General features: G+C 45.9%; 2 protein-coding genes and 1 non-coding gene across 3 annotated transcripts; 1 reads left to right on the top strand and 2 right to left on the bottom strand.

Moving 5' to 3' along the window:
• Positions 1–10,495: 10,495 nt before the first annotated feature.
• Positions 10,496–15,797, top strand: LOC125519950 (sec23/sec24 transport family protein). Its single transcript, XM_048684735.2, has 14 exons — positions 10,496–10,943; positions 11,049–11,120; positions 11,402–11,455; positions 11,560–11,735; positions 11,821–12,007; positions 12,157–12,302; positions 12,488–12,642; positions 12,765–12,846; positions 13,077–13,192; positions 13,763–13,858; positions 14,121–14,238; positions 14,555–14,820; positions 15,036–15,250; positions 15,341–15,797. The coding sequence occupies exons 1-14, from the start codon at positions 10,616–10,618 to the stop codon at positions 15,565–15,567; spliced, it is 2,238 nt and encodes a 745-aa protein (XP_048540692.2). The 5' UTR covers positions 10,496–10,615; the 3' UTR covers positions 15,568–15,797.
• A 144-nt stretch (positions 15,798–15,941) lies between these two features.
• LOC147991765 (uncharacterized) lies at positions 15,942–16,860 on the bottom strand. Its single transcript, XM_087525955.1, has 2 exons — positions 16,533–16,860; positions 15,942–16,425 (listed from the first exon to the last, which is right to left on the bottom strand). Exons 1-2 carry the CDS (start codon positions 16,776–16,778, stop codon positions 16,306–16,308), a joined length of 366 nt encoding a protein of 121 aa, XP_087382081.1. The 5' UTR covers positions 16,779–16,860; the 3' UTR covers positions 15,942–16,305.
• Positions 16,861–18,556: 1,696 nt separating this feature from the next.
• On the bottom strand, positions 18,557–18,636 carry TRNAL-UAG (transfer RNA leucine (anticodon UAG)). Its single transcript has one exon. It is a non-coding gene; the product is annotated as a tRNA-Leu (tRNA).
• Between the last annotated feature and the right edge of the window lie 2,623 nt (positions 18,637–21,259).

Here is a 21,259-nt window from a genome sequence, read left to right as displayed (position 1 = left end):
AACCGAATTGGACTAGGGGGGCGGCCCCCATTTCCTCCTTTCCTCCCTCTCCTTCCTTCTCCCCTTTCCCCTTCCTTTCCTCCTCCTAGTAGGAGTAGGAAAGGGGAGTCCTACTCCTACTAGGAGGAGGAATCCTCCTCCTGGCGCGCCCTACAGGGGCCGGCCGGCCTCCCCCCTTGCTCCTTTATATACGGGGGCAGGGGGCACCCTAGAACACACAAGTTGATCATTGATCCCTTAGTCGTGTGCGGTGCCCCCCTCCACCATAATCCACCTCGATCATATCGTAGCGGTGCTTAGGCGAAGCCCTACGTCGGTAGCAACAGCATCACCGTCATCACGCCGTCATGCTGACGGAACTCTCCCGTGAAGCTCTGCTGGATCGGAGTTCGTGGGACGTCATCGAGCTGAACGTGTGCTGAACTCGAAGGTGCCGTGCATTCGGTACTTGGATCGGTCGAATCGTGAAGACGTTCGACTACATCAACCGCGTTCTCATAATGCTTCCGCTTACGGTCTATGAGGGTACGTGGACGATACTCTTCCCTTTCGTTGCTATGCATCACCATGATCTTGCGTGTGCGTAGGAATTTTTTGAAATTACTGCGTTCCCCAACAAATATGTCATCTACATATAATATCAGAAATGCTACGAAGCTCCCACTCACTTTCTTGTAAATACAGACTTCTCCCAAAGTCTGTATAAAACCATATGCTTTGATCACACTATCAAAGCGTATATTCCAACTCCGAGAGGCTTGCACCAATCCATAAATGGATCGCTGGAGTTTGCACACTTTGTTAGCACCTTTTGGAGCGACAAAACCTCCTGGTTGCATCATATACAACTCTTCTTTAAGATATCCATTAAGGAATGCAGTTTTGACATCCATTTGCCAAATTTCATAATCATAAAATGCGGCAATTGCTAACATGATTCGGACGGACTTAGGCATCGCTACGGGTGAGAAGGTCTCATCATAGTCAACTCCTTGAACTTGTCGAAAACGTTTTGCAACAAGTCGAGTTTTGTAAATAGTAACATTATCGTCAGCGTCAGTCTTCTTCTTGAAGATCCATTTATTCTCTATGGCCTGCCGATCATCGAGCAAGTCAACCAAAGTCCACACTTTGTTCTCATACATGGATCCCATCTCAGATTTCATGGCCTCAAGCCATCTTGCGGAATCTGGGCTCATTATCGCTTCCTCATAGTCCGTAGGTTCGTCATGGTCAAGCAACATGACCTCCAGAACAGGATTACCGTACCACTCTGGTGCGGATCTTACTCTGGTTGACCTACGAGGTTCGGTAGTAACTTAATCAGAAGTTTCATGATCATCATCATTAGCTTCCTCACTTACTGGTGTAGGAATCACTGGAACTAATTTCAGTGATGAACTATTTTCCAATAAGGGAGCAGGTACAATTACCTCATCAAGTTCTACTTTCCTCCCACTCACTTATTTCGAAAGAAAATCTTTCTCTAGAAAGGATCCATTCTTAGCAATGAATATCTTGCCTTCGGATCTGTGATAGAAGGTGTACCCAACAGTCTCCTTTGGGTATCCTATGAAGACACATTTCTCCGATTTGGGTTCGAGCTTATCAGGTTGAAGCTTTTTCACATAAGCACCGCAGCCCCAAACTTTAAGAAACGGCAACTTGGGTTTCTTGCTAAACCACAGTTCATAAGGTGTCGTCTCAACGGACTTAGATGGTCCCTATTTAACGTGAATGTAGCCGTCTCTAAAGCATAACCCCAAAATGATAGCGGTAAATCAGTGAGAGACATCATAGATCGCACCATATCTAATAAAGTGCGGTTACGACGTTCGAGCACACCATTACGTTGTGGTGTTTCGGGTGGTGTGAGTTGCGAAACTATTCCGCATTATTTCAAATGAATACCAAACTCATAACTCAAATATTCACCTCCACGATCAGATCGTAGAAACTTGATTTTCTTGTTACGATGATTTTTCACTTCACTCTGAAATTCATTGAACTTTTCAAATGTTTCAAACTTATGTTTTATTAAGTAGATATAACCATATCTGCTTAAATCATCTGTGAAGGTGAGAAAATAACGATATCCGCCGAGCTTCAATGTTCATTGGACCACATACATCAGTATGTATGATTTCCAATAACTCTGTTGCTCGCTCCATTGTTCTAAAGAACGGAGTTTTAGTCATCTTGCCCATGAGATTTGGTTCGCAAGTACCAAGTGATTCATAATCAAGTGATTCCAGAAGTCCATCAGAATGAATTTTCTTCATGCACTTTACACCAATATGACCTAAACGGCAGTGCCACAAATAAGTTGCACTATCATTATCAACTCTGCATCTTTTGGCTTCAATGCTATAAACATGTGTATCACTACTATCAAGATTTAGTAAAAATAGACCACTCATCAAGGGTGCATGACCATAAAAGATATTACTTATATAAATAGAACAACCATTATTCTATGATTTAAATGAATAACCGTCTCGCATCAAACAAGGTCCAGATATAATGTTCATGCTCAACGCTGGCATCAAATAACAATTATTTAGGTCTAAAACTAATCCCGAAGGTAGATGTAGTGGTAGCGTGCCGACGGCGATCACATCGACTTTGGAACCATTTCCACGCGCATCGTCACCTCGTCCTTAGCCAATCTTCGCTTAATCCGTAGCCCCTGTTTTGAGTTGCAAATGTTAGCAACTGAACCAGTATCAAATACCCAGACACTACTGCGAGCATTAGTAAGGTACACATCAATAACATGTATATCAAATATACCTTTCACTTTGCCATCCTTCTTCTCCGCCAAATACTTGGGGCAGTTCCGCTTCCAGTGACCAGTCCCTTTGCAGTAGAAGCACTTAGTCTTAGGGGTCCAGACTTGAGCAGCAACTGGCTTGCTGTTCTTCTTGAAGTTCCCCTTCTCCCCTTTACCCTTTTTCTTGAAACTGGTGGTCTTGTTGACCATCAACACTTGATGCTCCTTCTTGATTTCTACCTCCGCAGCCTTTAGCATTGCGAAGAGCTCAGGAATCGTCTTATCCATCCCTTGCCTATTATAGTTCATCAGGAAGCTCTTGTAGCTTGGTGGCAGTGATTGAAGAACTCTGTCAATGGCACTATCATCAGGTAGATTAACTCCCAGTTGAGTCAAGTGGTTGTGGTATCCAAACATTCTGAGTATATGTTCACTGACAGAACTATTCTCCTCCATCTTGGAGCTGTAGAACTTATTGGAGACTTCATATCTCTCAATCCGGGCATTTGCTTGAAATATTAACTTCAACTCCTGGAACATCTCATATGCTCCATGACGTTCAAAATGTCGTTGAAGTCCCGATTCTAAGCCGTAAAGCATGGCACACTGAACTATCGAGTAGTCATCAGCTTTGCTCTGCCAGGTGTTCACAACATCTCGCGTTGCTCCTACAACGGGTTTGTCACCTAGCGGTGCTTTCAGGACGTAATTCTTTTATGCAGCAATGAGGATAATCCTCAAGTTACGGACCCAGTCTGTGTAATTGCTACCATCATCTCTCAACTTAGCTTTCTCTAGGAACGCATTAAAATTCAACGGAACAACAACACGGGCCATCTATCTACAACAACATAGACATGCAAAACACTATCAGGTACTAAGTTCATCATAAATTAAAGTTCAATTAATCAAATTACTTAAGAACTCCCACTTAGATAGACATCTCTCTAATCATCTAAGTGATCACGTGATCCATATCAACTAAACCATGTCCAATCATCACGTGAGATGGAGTAGTTTTCAATGGTGAACATCACTATGTTGATCATATCTACTATATGATTCACGCTCGACCTTTTGGTCTCAGTGTTCCGAGGCCATATCTGCATATGCTAGGCTCGTCAAGTTTAACCCGAGTATTCTGCGTGTGCAAAACTGGCTTGCACCCATTGTATGTGAACGTAGAGCTTATCACACCCGATCATCACGTGGTGTCTCGGCACGACGAACTGTAGCAACGGTGCATACTCAGGGAGAACACTTATACCTTGGAATTTAGTGAGAGATCATCTTATAATGCTACCGCCGAACTAAACAAAATAAGATGCATAAAGGATAAACATCACATGCAATCAATATAAGTGATACGATATGGCCATCAACATCTTGTGCCTTTGATCTCCATCTCCAAAGCACTGTCATGATCACCATCGTCACTGGCTTGATACCTTGATCTCCATCGAAGCATCGTTGTCGTCTTGCCAACTATTGCTTCTACGACTATCGCTACTGCTTAGTGATAAAGTAAAGCAATTACATGACGATTGCGTTTCATACAATAAAGCGACAACCATATGGCTCCTGCCAGTTGCCGATAACTGTGTTACAAAACATGATCATCTCATACAATAAAAATTTAGCATCATGTCTTGACCATATCACATCACAACATGCCCTGCAAAAATAAGTTAGACGTCCTCTACTTTGTTGTTGCAAGTTTTACGTGGCTGTTACGGGCTGAGCAAGAACCGTTCTTACCTACGCATCAAAAACCACAACGCGTTATAGTGATTGCTTTTTGATCTTCATAAAGAACCTTGTTCATTGAATCCGATTCAAGTAAAGTTGAAGAAACTGACACCCACCAGCCACCTATGTGCGAAGCACGTCGGTAGAACCAGTCTCACGTAAGCGTACGCGTAATGTCGGTCTGGGCCGCTTCATCCAACAATACCGCCGAATCAAGAATCAACTAGTGACGGCAAGCAATATGTATATACCCACGCCCACAACTCCTTTGTGTTCTACTCGTGCATATTACATCTACGCATAAACCTGGCTCGTATGCCACTTTTGGAGAATGTAGTAATTTCAAACAATTCCTACGCACACGCAAGATCATGGTGATGCATAGCAACGAGAGGGAAGAGTGTTGTCCATGTACCCTCATATACCATAAGCGGAAGTATTATGGCAATGCGGTTGATGTAGTCATACGTCTTCACGATCGACCGATCATAGTACCGAAAGTATGGCACCTCCGCGATCTGCACACGTTCGGCTCGGTGACGTCCCATGAACTCATGATCCAGCAGAGGGTCGGGGAAGAGCTTCGTCAGCACGACGGCGTGATGACGATGATGATGATACTACCGGAACAGGGCTTCGCCTAAGCACCGCTACTATATGACTGAGGTGGATTATGGTGGAGGGGGGCACCGCACACGGCTGGAAACAATCAACTTGTGTGTCCTAGGGTGCCCCCTGCCCCCGTATAGAAAGGAGCAAGGAGGGAGGCCGGCCGGCCCTAGTGGCGCGCCAAGGGAGGAGGAATCCTCCTCCTAGTAGGAGTAGGATTCCTCCTTTCCTAGTCTTACTAGGAGGAGAAGGGGAAGGAAGGAAGGGAGAGGAAGAGGAGAAGGAAAGGGGGGCGCCCCCTCCCTAGTCCAATTCGGACTCCCTATAGGGAGGGGGCGCGGCTGCCCCTTGTGGGCTGCCTCCCCTCTTCCCTATGGTCCATGAAGGTGCAACTTTCCTCGGGGGGGTTCCGATAACCCTCCGGCACAACGGTTTTCTCTGAAATCACCCGGAACACTTTCGGTGTCCGAATATAGTCGTCCAATATATCAATCTTTATGTCTCAACCATTTTCAGACTCCTCGTCATGTCCGTGATCATATCCGGGACTCTGAACTACCTTCCGTACATCAAAACACATAAACTCGTAATACCGAACGTTAAGCGTGCGGACCCTACGGGTTCGAGAACTATGTAGACATGACCGAGACACGCCTCCGGTCAATAACCAATAGCAGAACCTGGATGTTCATATTGGCTCCCACATATTCTACGAAGATCTTTATCGGTCAAACCGCATAACGATATACGTTGTTCCCTTTGTCATCGGTATGTTACTTGCCCGAGATTGGATCGTCGGTATCTCAATACCTAGTTCAATCTCGTTACCGGCAAGTCTCTTTAATCGTTCCGTAATGCATCATACCTCAACTAACTCATTAGTCACATTGCTTGCAAGGCTTATAGTGATGTGCATTACCGAGAGGGCCCAGAGATACCTCTCCGACAATCGGAGTGACAAATCCTAATCTTGATCTATGCCAACTCAACAAACACCATCAAAGACACCTGTACAGTACCTTTATAATCACCCAGTTACGTTGTGACGTCTGGTAGCACACAAAGTGTTCCTGCATTATTCGGGAGTTGCATGATCTCATAGTCATAGGAACATGTATAAGTTATGGAGAAAGTAATAGCAACAAACTAAACGACCATCGTGCTAAGCTAACGGATGGGTCAAGTTAATCACATCATTCTCTAATGATGTGATCCCGTTAATCAAATGACAACTCATGTCTATGGTTAGGAAACATAACCATCATTGATTCAACGAGCTTGTCAAATAGACGCAAACTAGTGACACTCTGTTTGTCTATGTATTCACACATGTACTAAGTTTCCGGTTAATACAATTCTAGCATGAATAATAAACATTTATCATGATATAAGGAAATATAAATAAAAACTTTATTATTGCCTCTAGGGCATATTTCATTCACTCCGATGGTGTTTGTTGAGTTGGCATAGATCGAGATTAGGATTTGCCACTCCGATTGTCGGAGAGGTATCTTTGGGCCCTCTCGGTAATGCACATCACTATAAGCCTTGCAAGTAATGTGACTAATGAGTTAGTTACGGGATGATGCATTACGGAACGAGTAAAGAGACTTGCCAGTAACGAGATTGAACTAGGTATGAGAATACCGACGATCGAATCTCGGGCAAGTAACATACCGATGACAAAGGGAACAACGTATGTTGTTGTGCGGTTTGACCGATAAAAATCTTCGTAGAATATGTAGGAGCCAATATGAGCATCCAGGTTCCGCTATTGGTTATTGACCGGAGATATGTCTCGGTCATGTCTACATAGTTCTCGAACCCGTAGGGTTCACACGCTTAACGTTCGATGACGATTTGTATTATGAGTTATGTGATTTGATGACCAAAGTTTGTTCGGAGTCCCGGATGAGATCACGGACATGACGAGGAGTCTCGAAATGGTCGAGACGTAAAGATCGATATATTGGAAGGCTATATTCGGATATCAAAAAGGTTCTGAATGGTTCGGGTATTTTTCGAAGTACCGGAGAGTTACTGGAATTCGCCGGGGAAAGTATTGGGCCTTCATGGGCCTTGGTGGAAAGGAGAGAAGGACCACAAGGGGAGGCCGCGCGCCCCCCATGGGCTGGTCCGAATTGGACTAGGGAGGGGGCGGCGCCCCCCTCTTTCCTTCTCCCTCTCCTCTCCTTACTTCTTCTCCTACTTGGACTAGGAAAGGGGGAAACCTACTCCTACTAGGAGTAGGAATCCCCCTTTGGGCGCGCCCCTTGTGGCCGCCCTCCTCCTCCTCTCCTCCTTTATATACGGGGGAGGGGGGCACCCCATAGACACACAAATTGATTTCTTAGCCGTGTGCGGTGCCCCCGTCCACAGATTTCCACCTCGGCACCCCATAGACACACAAATTGATTTCTTAGCCGTGTGCGGTGCCCCCCTCCACAGATTTCCACCTCGGTCATATTATCGTAGTGCCTAGGCGAAGCCCTGCATCGGTAACTTCATCATCACCGTCAACACGCCGTCGTGCTGGCGAAACTCTCCCTTGGCCTCAGCTGGATCTAGAGTTTGAGGGACGTCACCGAGCTGAACGTGTGCAGATCACGGAGGTGCCGTGCATTCGGTACTTGATCGGTTGGATCGCGAAGACGTTCAACTACATCAACCGCGTTACTCAATGCTACCTCTTGAGCATGCGTTGGTTTTTCCCTTGAAGAGAAAAGGGTGATGCAGCAAAGTAGCGTAAGTATTCCCCTCAGTTTTTGAGAACCAAGGTATCAATCCAGTAGGAGGCCACACACAACTCCCTCGTACCTACACAAACAAATAAGAATCTTGCAACCAACGCGATAAAGGGGTTGTCAATCCCTTCACAGCCACTTGCAAAAGTGAGATCTTATAGAGATGATAAGATAATATTTTTGGTATTTTTATAATATAGATTAAAAGTAAAGATTGCAAAATAAACGGTGACAGAAATAACTTGTTGATGGGAGATTAATATAATGGAGAATAGACCCGGGGGCCATAGGTTTCACTAGTGGCTTCTCTCAAGATAGCATAAGTATTACGGCGGGTGAACAAATTACTGTCGAGCAATTAATAGAAAAGCGAATAATTATGAGAATATCTAGGCATGATCATGTATATAGGCATCTCGTCCGTGACAAGTAGACCGACTCCTGCCTGCATCTACTACTATTACTCCACACATCGCCCGCTATCCAGCATGCATCTAGAGTATTAAGTTCATAAGAACAGAGTAACGCATTAGGTAAGATGACATGATGTAGAGGGATAAACTCAAGCAATATGATATAAACCCCATCTTTTTATCCTCGATGGCAACAATACAATACGTGTCGTTTCCCTTTCTGTCACTAGGATCGAGCAACGCAAGATTGAACCCAAAGCTAAGCACTTCTCCCATTGCAAGAAAGATCAATCTAGTAGGCCAAACCAAACTGATAATTCGAAGAGACTTGCAAAGATAACAAATCATACATAAAACAATTTAGAGAAGATTCAAATATTGTTCATAGATGATCTTGATCATAAACCCACAATTCATCGGATCTCGACAAACACACCGCAAAAAGAGTTACATCGAATAGATCTCCAAGAAGATCGAGGAGAACTTTGTATTGAGATGCAAAGAGAGAGAAGAAGCCATCTAGCTAATAACTATGGACCCGAAGGTCTGAAGTAAACTATTCACACATCATCGGAGAGACTATGGTGTTGATGTAGAAGCCCGCTGTGATCGATGCCCCCTCCGGCGGAGCGCTGAAAAAGGCTCCAAGATTGGATCTCACGGGTACAGAAGGTTGCGGCGGTGGAAATAGGATTTCGTGGTGCTCCTGGATGTTTTCAGGGTATATGAGTATATATAAGCGAAGGAAGTTGGTCAGGAGAGCCACGAGGGGCCCACGAGGGTGGGGGCGCGCCTCCCTGCCTCGTGGCCTCCTCGGTTGTTTCCTTACGTCCACTCCAAGTCCTTTGGATCATGTTTGTTCCAAAACAAGCTTCCGAAGGTTTCATTCCGTTTGAACTCCGTTTGATATTCCTTTTCTGCGAAACACTGAAATAGGCAAAAAACAGCAATTTATATTGGGCCTTTGGTTAATAGGTTAGTCCCAAAAATAATATAAAAATATATAATAAGGCCCATTAAACATCCAAAACAGAATATATAATAGTTTGGAACAATCAAAAATTATAGATACGTTGGAGACGTATCACTCAACGCTTCCGCTCTCGGTCTACGAGGGTATGTAGACACACTCTCCCCTCTCGTTGCTATGCATCCCTATATAGATCTTGCATGATCGTAGATTTTTTTTTTGAAATACTACGTTCCCCAACAATCTCTTGTTGCAATAGTCATCGTTGTTTCTAAAACAAAGCTTTGCTTGCAATAGTCACCGGCGTGTTTTTGAAACAAATCCGCCGGCCGACATGCAGCACGCCCTTCGACATTTGGTTTAAATAGGTCCTCCCAACGAACCATAGGGTACTTTCATTTTGGTCCATCTACTTCCCAGAAGCAGCACGATCAAATTGTGTCCACTTGTCCGAATCCCATCACCAAGAAGAAAAAGCGCCATTGCATGTTACTCCTATAGAGGATGTTGGAGTACCCACCTCTCTGGGATCCTCGAGGGCGAAGAGAGCCTCCTAGGCGTCCATTGCCAGCTGGCTTGTCGCGGGAGCCTCTCCGGGCGCTCGGGCGAACTGGCTGAAGGGTCGATAACGGGTGGATCGCTGGGCGTGCGCGGGGCCAATGTCATTTGGCGAAGGCCGTCACACACCCGCGGGGCCAATGTCATTTGGCGATGCATTTTCCCGGGTCTTTAGCACGCTCCAAAATCTCCTTCCCCTTCCTCCTAATGATGCACCACTTTAAGGAAAGGCCATCAACTATGACGCGGTCCTGTTGAAAAGACCAGCGGTCCCTCCCGACCGCCGCCTCCTAAATCTGGGCGCTCACCGGTAACCTCCGCCAAAACGCGTGCAGTCGCGAGCGAGCGTGACTAGCAATGCTCCTTCTCTTTTCTGTTTATAACTAACGTTTTGTATGAGTAATATGTCAACATCAGTTGATTGTATCATTAACCATGTTGTTATATCAATCGTCAGACAATATAGAAAAACAAGTGAGTCTAGGAGTGCACAAACGAAGAAAACCTAGATCCGTCAAATACTTCTCCAGTGTATACTGCTTTCCATTTTGTAAACGACTGCCGTCCGAAACTAGGCCTGGTGACGTATTTTAAACCCAGCACGACCGTGAGATCATCAACGTGCGGCTCAGATAAGCCTGTATCCCTTGCGAAACGCAAAAATGCGTCGATCACCGCGTGCGGGCGTCAGCCCGAGTCTCAGGGCCAGTGTGTCAGATCGTGGCGGCCGCGAGTCGCGCCCCCTCGCCCCTTCCGCCCCACCTCGCCGATCCCGGCCGGAGCCCGCGCCCCCGTCGCCATGGCGGTGCGCGCGACGGTCTCCCGCTTCCCCGTGACGCAGGGGGCGCTGGACGAGTGCGGCATCCAGTGGGGCATCTCCGTGACGCCCTTCGCCGCCGACGACGAGACCGGCCGGCCGCCCGCCACCGCCGGCCGCGGCGACCGCCTCCCGCGCTGCGAGCGCTGCTGGGCCTACTTCAACACCTACTGCGACGTGGAGCGCTGGGGCTGGGCCTGCGCGCTCTGCGGCACCCTCAACGGCTTCGACGACGACGCCCTCCACCGCTTCCAGCGCCCAGAAGCTTGCCCCGAGCTCAACGCCTCCTTCATCGACTTCGAGATGCCAGGTGATTGCGCCTGCCTCCCTTTCTGTGTGCGCGCGAGCGACTGTGCCTTCTGGAGCTTTGTGATTTTGAGTTGGTTTCTCATGGCCTTGAATTGTGTTTGTGCAGTGGATGAGGCGGATGGTGCAGGTGATGGTGTGAAGGCGCGGCCTGTCTATGTGGCGGCGGTGGATCTCGCTTGTAAGTCAAATTATGCTGCTTAATGCCTCGCCATCATGAAATTCTGTATTGCTGGAAGTTAATTGTCACCCAAGTAAGCCACCTAGAAGAGAGGCATAAAACAAGAATAATTAGAGTGAACGCGTATAGCTCAATTTCAGTTGGATCAAATTTGCCTTTACTAGTCTTCATGTGCAGCGATCAAATTTCAGTTGGATCCTCAAATAGTCTGTCATGGTTGTGCTATGCTTTTTATATGATTATCATAAGAATTGATTATTGCCCTGTTTCAATGTTTTCAGGTTCTGAAGAGTTCCTGGAACTCATCAAGAGTGCGCTTCTGGCAGCGCTAGAAGGTTAACATGCGTAATTTGCTGATTTTTTGGTTGCTCAAACAATGTTGTGTCGTTAGTGAGTCAAGTTTCCCCTTTTTCTCAATTGGGTTTTATCTGTGCAACAGCTCTGATTCCAGGCTCCCTGTTTGGGCTTATGACATTCAGCCACAAGATTGGGTTGTATGATGTACAAGGTCCAGTCCCTGTCGTGAAAAATGTTTTCATCCCTCCAGACTCAGAAGAAGGTGGACTAGCTGTCGCCCTTGAAGATGCCATGCCCCTGCTTTCCTTTTTGGCCCCTGTATGTTACATAACTATATGAAGTGTTACAGGTTGGTTTAGTCAGTCTCTGGATATCACTTAACTGTAAGTTAACCTATGAGCAGGTTGATACATGCAAGGACCGAATTGCCGCTGCCCTGGACACACTGCGGCCTACATCTTCATGGGAGAGAGGCGCTGCTTCTGGGCAGGAAGCAGATACGGTCTTGCTTGGCGGGCGGGGTTTTGGAACAGCCATGTCTTCTCTAATTGACTACTTGAGTTCAGAGTATGGTTCTACTTTTGCTTTGGGTAAGTTAACACATCCATTTGAACAATTTTAAAAATGCTTCTTGTCAGTAGGCAATTATGTTTGTAAAGATATTTGTATTTTGCAAAGAGTTTTGTACTTGCTGTTTTTATGCCTAACTACCAACTGTTTCTTCTTAATTCAAGAACAGCTAGGGTATTTGCTTTTCTGTCTGGTGCTCCTGATTATGGAGATGGTCAACTAGATACTAGGAGATATGGTGAGCAATATGCTAGCAAAGGGGAAGATGCTGACCTCGCGTTGCTCCCTGAGCAGATACCTTTCTATAGAGATCTAGTAAGCTTCTTTTGATTTTGTAGAGAAAAAAGTTACTCCCTCCGATCCATATTACTTGTCGCTGCTTCAGTACAAGTTTAGTATATAAAGTTGTACTAAAGCAGCGACAAGTAATATGGATCGGAGGGAGTACGTTTGCTTGACCGTGTCCATCATTTAGTGACCTCAGTGAAATTTTGAAACAGGCAGCTGTTGCTGTTCAAGCAGGAGTATGTGTAGACATATTTGCTGTAACTGATGAATACACCGATTTGGCTTCGTTGAAGTTTTTAAGTATCGAAAGTGGTGGCTCGTTATTTCTCTATGCAAACGCGGATGATTCAACACTTCCCCAGGACATGTGAGTTTGATATTATGATGTCTTCTGTATTTTATTTTTGAAATTCCACTGCCTAGGTTCCTGATAACTTGATAAGATGTGAATGGTCTTTTCCTCATTGCCTTGCCTTTTCTTCTGAACAGATATCGTCTGTTGAGTCGACCCTATGCATTTGGTTGTGTTCTCAGGCTGAGAACATCACCAGATTTTGAGCCTGGCCACTCTGTAAGCATTCAAGCTACCTGTGTTCACATTATCTGTAGGATTAAATCCCATGTGTGTCACTGCAAAGTGTTGTAGCCCACCTTGGGTGCCACTCACCTGTTAGGTCTGGACCCACATGTCATTGATGCAATGAGTGGCATAACGGTTACAAAACTTTGCACTGACAGATAAGGATTTGACCCTTAACTATATTGTACTGTTTAATTTTTAATGTATCCATCTTTTTGCAGTATGGCCATTTCTTCCCTGATCCTCAATATGAAAATGTGCAACATATTATCTGCTGTGATTCTTTTGCTACATATGCCTATGACTTTGACTTTACCCATGCTGATGGCTTCTCCAGGTACTTATCTTCACCATTCTGTGTATCAATTCATGTTGATAATGAATGTGTTGAATTGGAATCCATGCCAAGCGTATGTGGTGTGCAGATATAAGATACTATCTGATATGCCTAATGCTATGGGTGAAAAAGTTCTGATATGATATGATATACGTAAATTAGATTTATTCAGCGTAGTTTCTGCTGTTCTGTGTTAGAGAAATTCCCACAATTAAATCCTTTTGCTTGCAGTTTTTTTCTTTCTAGTAATCAAGGTGGACACAAACAGAGTAAGTGCAAAGCAAAGTCTTGTCTAACTGCTCAAACCCTTATCTCATGACAGCCATATGAAATGTAGTAGGTTGCCGATTATAATGTACATGGATGGGTAACTCAACATTCTATGGGCAAATCATTTCCATTACATGATCATATATAGAGTATCTAAGAGAGCTTTTGTGGCTTTTGTGCTGTAAAAGCATAATTATTTTTGCTCTGAAGAAACTTATTTTTTGGTGGATCCTATTCATTTATTGTGCACGTCTGACACTTCTCACCAGAATCAGTTAATGTGATTTTCGATATTTACAGGCACACAGAACCTGCTGTTGTACAGATCGCTTTTCAGTACAGTGTCATTGAGCCTGTGGAGGTGGCATCAGGGAATGGCCCACAATCATATCCAAGGTACGAGATACCTGAACTATTTAATTTCCCAGACATCCTTTTTAGTTTTCAAGCGTTAACTAGCTTTTGGATGCCTGACCTCCTGTGATGTTAATATTTTTGGTTTATGTCAGCTATTGCTTGTGCTTGCATTTGTTATTCATGTTATAATCTCTTCATTCCATCTTTTTTTTGTTTGCTAGTGTGCATGTAGCCAACTGAAACATGTACTGTTCAAAAACTTACTTTTGTTGTTTGTAATGCTACATCTCCGCGGCTACAGGTTTTGTCTCAAGAGACGGTTGAGAATAAGGACATTGCAGTATCGGCCGGCTAATAATATCAATGAAATATATGACAGTGTCGATCAAGAGGCTGTCCTACATATCCTTGTTCATAAGGTATTCATGTTTAGTTCGTTTAATCATGCACATGTAGATATTCAGCAGCTTGAGATATGAAAGATTGTTGGCAGATAAATGTAGGAGGCGATTAGTTGTAAGATATACCGTTAACATTAGAAATGGTTTGGCCACTGGGTTAATTCTGTGTGGATTTCGACTAGTGAAGATTCTTCTAGCCGATCCTTTTTTTGGTAGGAAAGATGTTCTGCCTTTTTGTTAATGCACACCCTAGGAAGTTATTGCTTTTAAGAGGTGCACATGGATACTATTTTTGTCATCCTAACTTGATTCTCCTCTGAAACGCTGCCATCAGGTTATTCTAGTTTCACTGGAAAATGGGGTTAGAGAAGGCAGAAATTCGGTGCATGATTGGCTGGCTATCCTTATAACTCGGTATAATGATGCGTTGAGATCTGATCCACGAACACCAGAATCGCACATTGATATAGACTTCTCACAATGCCTCCATCTGCAAATGATACCCCAGTTTGTGTTTGGAATGTTGAGGAGCCCTCTTCTTCGCTTGCATGAAGAAGGCATCCACCCAGATTACAGGATATATCTTCAATGCCTTTTCAGGTATGTAATTTTTTCGTTTTGTACGGTTCACAAAGTCTGGTGCCTGTATGTCTCGGAGAATGTCCAAAAACTTGTTTCTGCTGCTGTAACTGATATGGCAACAAAATTTTATACTTTGTTGCTGCTGGAGTGATATCTCATGCATTTTTGTGAATCAATGCGAATTAATTTTCTCACTTGCAAGTTTGTAAGTCCCCTCTGAACTATTCTTGCAGCTCACTGGAGCCATCTTCTCTAGCCAAAGCTATATATCCACTTTTAATTTCATACTCCTCACCTAACAAGCAAGCATTCCCACGGCACACTCTGAGCCGTGCTGCTCTGACGATGAGTGAGAGCCCGATATTTCTTCTGGATGCGTTTACCAACCTTGTTGTTTACTATTCATCGACTGCTGATCCTTCACTTCCTTTTCCTCCACCCCATGACTGTAAGTATCACCTTTTTACAATACGTTGGGCATGTTTCTTTTTTGCCTGTCTCAGCGCTTATTTTGTTGACAACTAAAAATATCGTGCAGGTCTTTTGAGAACAACGATTAATGCGTTGAAGCAGGACAGGTGTATCACACCTAAGCTTGCAATTGTTCGTGGGGGACAGGACGATTCATCGTTGTTTGAGAACTATCTAATTGAAGAGCAAGATGTTGATGGTTCCGGGTATACTAGTGGTAATGGTTTTATATCATTCCGCGAGGGTATCAGGAATGAGGTAGCAGAGATCCTCAAGGAAGAAAGTGGCAGCTAGGTCCTGACCGCTATGGGCTTGTGGTTCCGAAGATGGTGTAGATTGTGTCGACAGCTCTTTCTTTAACATTATGGCGTAGACTATTTAACTTTACTCGTCTAAAATTGATAGAGATATAGTCAATGGAGTAATAAAGGGCGAAGGTGTATTTGAATATTACAAGTAGCTGCTTGTGACAATAGCTCAATGTTGTAGGGTGGTCTGTCAGAGAAAAACCTTCTATTCTTCTATGTACTGTACATCTGACATCCGTTACTTTTCACCTTATCCTGATAGTAGCAAAGATACTCATGAAAAGGATAGCACATGAGTTTCATAGTAATACAATACACCGCTGGGGCTTGGCCCAGAATTGGATCTCATCTACTCCCTCGGTCCCACAATATAAGATTGTTTTTCAAGCTAATATAGCTTGAAAACAGATCTCACAATCTAAGATCGTTTTTCAAGATAATGATCTTATATTGTGGGACGAAGGGTGTATGTAGCAGTGCGAGTGAATGCAATTTTTTGGGAGATTCTGATCCGTTCACATGCCAGGGAAATGGATTCTTCACAACATAGATTCTTGAGACGATGGTAGAGCGGGGCAGCTTTGCAATTGATTCTTGACGCCGCAAGAAATCTTGCCTTTTTATTCCTTTTTGATACGCTATTATTATTAGACAGTACCAAAGAAAAATACAGATGGGTCATTTCAAAGGCCCGGCGAAAACAGGGGAGCTTTCCCTGTGATCATCAACGCCTTTTGTTGGCGAGGAAAGCTGCTGCAACGGCGACCGCAACCCCTCCTGCAACCACCAGCGTCAACACGAGATCGCTCCTCCTGATGTTGAGCTTGAGCCTCCCTGCACCCACCTTTCAGAAACGAATGCCATTTCAATCTTCAGAATGGAAACTGCATTTTTTTTTACTTTTTAATGAGAATGCAATGTTGACGTTATTTGTGCAAGCCTGACGCGAACCTTATGGTCACATTGCTGTTCTCGCGCGTTCACGACGCCGCCGGCGGCGCCGTCGACGGCAGCGGGCTCTTGAGGAGGGGCCCTTCCGTCCAGCCCGCCGACGGTTCCTGCGGTGTGCTCTGCCGGCCTGTCATCGTCGCTGCTGCTGCTGCTGGAGCTACTACTGCTACTGCTGCTGCTGCTGCCGGCGTTACTCCTCCTGCTGGCCTCCGGGGCTGTTCTTTCCTCCTCCGGTGATCCTGCCATTATCTCCCGCGTTTCTCAGCGAAGTCTGCCGTGCCGTGCTGCGCGTTGATCAACAAGCGATCCTTCCGCGCTATGCCTGAGAAGGGAGGGACGGGAAGAGGGAGAGGAGAGGAGGAAGCGTAGGCTGCGGCTGCATTTCAGGAGGTGTATCAGATTGGCTAGCGACCGGCCTTCCGGTTTCGGCTGGCATGCACTGTCTGCCCAACGGTTGAACAAAATCAAAATCACGCAAGTCGTCCACACAAAAAATACTTACAGAAACACACCATCAGACTTCAGAACACAATGACAACATAGACATACACTATAGCAAATACGAAAATAAATAAACCGCGATACATGAAACTCAGGACAACGAAAAAGTTCAGACGGGTGCTGTAGACACTACTACTTGTTCCTTCCACACTGCCGGACTACTCGCTTCAAAAAAATCAACGCAGAAACTAATCAAGGGCTGGTGCAGCGCCGGCCAGCCTGCCGGGACAGCTTAGAAGAGGAGATCGACTACGATGGCTCGATCAGAACATCACCACGGCGGCAGCGCCCACGAGCACGGCCGGCCAAGCCAGCGGCGAGAAGGCCGCCGCAGCACTCTTGCTCTCCGCCGCGGGCGACGGGGCGGGCGAGCTCGTGGCCGGCGCCGACGTGCCGGGGGACGGGCTCGCCGCCGCGTGACCCGTAGGGGACGGAGCCGGGGCGGGCCCGTGGGAGGATGGAGGAACGGCAGGGGGCGGAGGCGCGTGCCGGTGGTGCCCGTGGTTCGCCCAGCGCTCGTCGGTCGCCGCTCTCACCGCCGGCACGGCCAGCGCCGCGACGACCACCAGCATGGACAGGAAGGCCATGCGGGTTCCGGGCAAAGCCATGCGTTCGATCGAGCTTCGGCGCAGGAATTCTACTCGGCGAGGATCGTGATCGAAAATGCGGCGGTGGACGCACGTACGAGTACGACTGGAGGCCGATGAGCGAGCAATGCACACACTGACACAGATCATGGGAGCATATCCGTCAGCTGTATATATAGGAGGTTTATGGCGGTGCAAATGCGGAAGGTGTTAACGGGTCAGTTATGGGCGGAAAATCCTGCTCGTGTTTATTCTTTTTTTTTAGCATCAGTACAGACACAAGCGCTCATATACACGCGTATACCCTCACCCCTATCAACGCATACACGCACACCCTACCCCTATGAGCACCTCCAAGAGACTGAGCCGGCATATCATCTTGAGATTTACGAAGTCATCGTAGGCGCCTCATCGTCGACGGGAACGTCTCCTCCCACTGAAAGCGCATCGCCGGAAATTCTGAAATAAATCCAGGAATAATGCGAGCACCAGAATTTGAACCCTGGTGGGTTGGGGATACCACTGTCCACCTAACCAACTCAACCATAGATTGATTCGCTTGCTCGTGTTTATTCACACAGCGTGAAGCCGACGATAGAAAACTTATCAACACTTGCCTGAATTGCCTGCAAAGAGTTTAATGGTTGCCGAATGATGGTGTGCTGTGCTCTGCTGGAAACTTTATTTCCTGATTGTAGATTTGAGCTATTTTTGGACGCGATCATTGATCAACATACATATCGTCGGGCTAACGATGATGAACGGTGGTGGGCTTGCAAGATGTATGTTCTCCTGCGCCAAAAAAGAAAAAGAAAAGAAGATTAAAAACCGAAGGTTAAATGCAAAGAAAAGGGGGGGGGGGGGGGGTTGTTTAGTTTAAAACTGGAGGTTGAGACAAAAACTCCCGCCAAAAAAAAGAAAAGAAGGTAAAAAATATGACAGCTGTGGGATTTGAACCCACGCCCTTTCGGACCAGAGCCTAAATCTGGCGCCTTAGACCACTCGGCCAAACTGTCTTTGATGCTGATGAAGCCATATCTCTCTTATTTATTATGAATAGTTTAACGCTTCCGTTGAAGAGAAGCCCGCGTTTTAGTCTGGCTGAGCTTCTTGTTGAAATAATCGGTGCAAGTTTTCCAATGCATGATTCGGATAGCTCAAGGGATCAGGCATGCCTGCTTCAAGATAAACATAAATGTTACTATCAACTAGCTAAATCATAATCGCTACAACTTAGAATCAAAATGGGGATTCAAGGTGTGACTAGGTTTCCTTCTTAGGGCTGCCACAGTTGCCGGTTCCCCCTCACTTCCATGTGCTTTCCAGCATAGGCGAGGTGGGGGAACCCCGGTCTGGGTTGTCTATACAGCTCTGATCGACCTATCTTTAGTTAGGTAAATCTAAGTGTATGGCTGGCAGTGGTGAGGTGATGGGTGGCTAGGAATAAGTTCTCCACGCCATGTCCTCGTTCCAATGATATCGTTTAGCATCGATGGAGGGCGTGTGGAGCTTCAGTGAGGACGAGATCTTGGGCCTCGTTTTGGTCTTCATTTTTTTCAATGTGACCAACGACGCCCTAGGGACAGAATGATGTCACAACATGTTTTTTTCTTCGGTTCCTTCTCTGCCTAATGGAGCTCAACCATATGGTGCTCCGGAGGCGATCTAGCGATGTTTGTGTCCCCCTTATCTGTCTACCAGAAGTTGGGATTATTTTCTGGCCCGCCTAGATGCCCGCTCAGCATGTTTCAACATGATTGTTCTGCTAAGACGGAGGCACAGAAATGGGAGCGAGCTTTACTTATTGCACGCTATTGATGGATGCAAAAGAAAGACGGCGCTGATTTCTTCAAGGGCTTGTGTGTAGTTTATTATCCTTGTAAGGAAGTTCTTATAAGGGCTGGTTTTATCTTGTATATGTCCTTCATCCTATTTGAAGAAGGAAAAAAAAGCTTAGAATCAATAGCAAAGACATTTGAATCAATGTGAACGAATCGTGATAGCTTGCTTTGCCTTTTGTTTTAATACTAATAATATAATGTTCCATTTTCTAAAATGAAGATAACTCAATCCCTGCATTTTGATGCACACATTCATATTTTACTTATTATTGAAAACACTGTCAAACATTGATGCCAAACAAATCGGCTTACAAGGAAAGAAAGAAAATTCAAGACATCCATATAGGACATGCCTCCCGATAGCATCTCCAAAGTCCTACCGCAAGCCTTGTGATTGTGGACCATAATCCACTAAGTGACATATGAGTTAACAAAAAGTGTAATGCTCCAAGACCATGCCTTCGAGAAGAAAGTACCGCTGGTATGGTGATGTTTGCCGATCTAACCATAAGTCAAACCTGGAGCTATCACCCTTGAAGTACAATTTCGAACCAATGCACTAAACAAGGAAACAATGCACAAACGTCGATGCTGCCAGATCTAGTTAAAAGGCTAAGTCATGGGAGCACAACCCCGATGTCAACCACCAACGTTTGCCATTCCATCTCTCTACTAGATTGTTGACTAATGAGGAATACACTGGAAAAGAAAACGCCATCTCACCACTTTGGTTGTTGTTGAAGCACCTTAATTTTCGATGGTTGTTGTGTGCGCTGCAACAATGTCTAGCGGCCTCCGCCACTAATACGCCATTCAGACGCCATAACTCGCTTGGTCCCAGATCGGGCCCGCGGGCGAGCCACACAAGCACCGCTCATTGGCCTCTAGAGCCGTGCTCCACGCACCGGCCGACGTGCAGCCTCTCGAGGGTCGTCATGTTGTTTTCATACCACTAGGGCTGGATCATCCTCTTCAAGGGCAGCGTAGGGTAGATCCAATTGGATCCCTAAACAAGACGCCAAAGACGGGGCTTGCACCCGATCATAACCCACGCGACGCAAAGAAGATCGCCCTCCAAGCGCGTCGGATACCTCCACGACGGCGAAAGCCCCGCCGCCTCCTTCACCGGCAGCCGCATGATAGCAACCTCGGGAGGCGGCGAGGAGAAAAAGGGAGTAGGAGAGAGGCGGCGGAGATCTAGGGTTGTATCCCCTCACGCCGCCAGGAGGAGAGTGACATGAGGGGATTTTTCAGGACTGATCTTGCTAGGCTTTCCCTTCCCTAGCACAATATTTTATAGTAAAAGTTAATACCGGTTTTGTTGTGCAAAAATTGATACCAGCTTCTAATGTTGAGGCATTGATGTGTGGAAACAATTTCGCTTAAGTTAATGTTCGGGTACCTTGTTCGAGCAATAAAATCATACTTGGGTGGATGGGCTCCTAGCACAGTGGCGCCTCTTAGCCGGCGTGGGTTCGAATCTCGGTTCAGACGTATGTCTCACTCTTTCCTCTGTTATTAAATTTAAAAGGCCATAAGGGATTGCTTGGTCCCAAATCGGGCCCACGAGCGAGCCACACAAACACTGCTCGTCGGCCTCTGGAGCCGTGCTTCATGTACCGGCCGACGCGCAGCTTCACGAGCGCCGCCACGCTGTTGTCATACCATAAGGGCCGGATCAACCCATTCGAGGGCAGCGTAGGATAGATCCAATTGAATCCCTAAACAAGCCGACAAATACAGTAACTTGCAACGAATCATAACCCACACGGCGCAAGCGAAGATCGCCCACCAAGAA

The sequence above is a fragment of the Triticum urartu genome, chromosome 1A (genome assembly GCF_056163025.1).
Source record: "Triticum urartu cultivar PI428250 chromosome 1A, HENAU_Tu73, whole genome shotgun sequence".
Taxonomy (NCBI): domain Eukaryota; kingdom Viridiplantae; phylum Streptophyta; class Magnoliopsida; order Poales; family Poaceae; genus Triticum; species Triticum urartu.
Note: the sequence above shows the minus strand (reverse complement) of the source record. Positions and strands in the feature narration are given on the sequence as shown.

What these genes read in the sequence shown, in the direction of transcription:
- LOC125519950 (XM_048684735.2), top strand. Translation starts at nt 10,616, where the DNA reads ATGGCGGTGCGCGCGACGGTCTCCCGCTTCCCCGTGACGCAGGGGGCG. An exon ending in GCTTCTGGCAGCGCTAGAAG is followed by an intron (nt 11,456 to 11,559) that starts GTTAACATGCGT and finishes TCTGTGCAACAG; the next exon opens with CTCTGATTCCAGGCTCCCTG. An exon ending in TACCTTTCTATAGAGATCTA is followed by an intron (nt 12,303 to 12,487) that starts GTAAGCTTCTTT and finishes ATTTTGAAACAG; the next exon opens with GCAGCTGTTGCTGTTCAAGC.
- LOC147991765 (XM_087525955.1), bottom strand. Translation starts at nt 16,778, where the DNA reads ATGGCAGGATCACCGGAGGAGGAAAGAACAGCCCCGGAGGCCAGCAGG. An exon ending in AACAGCAATGTGACCATAAG is followed by an intron (nt 16,426 to 16,532) that starts GTTCGCGTCAGG and finishes CGTTTCTGAAAG; the next exon opens with GTGGGTGCAGGGAGGCTCAA.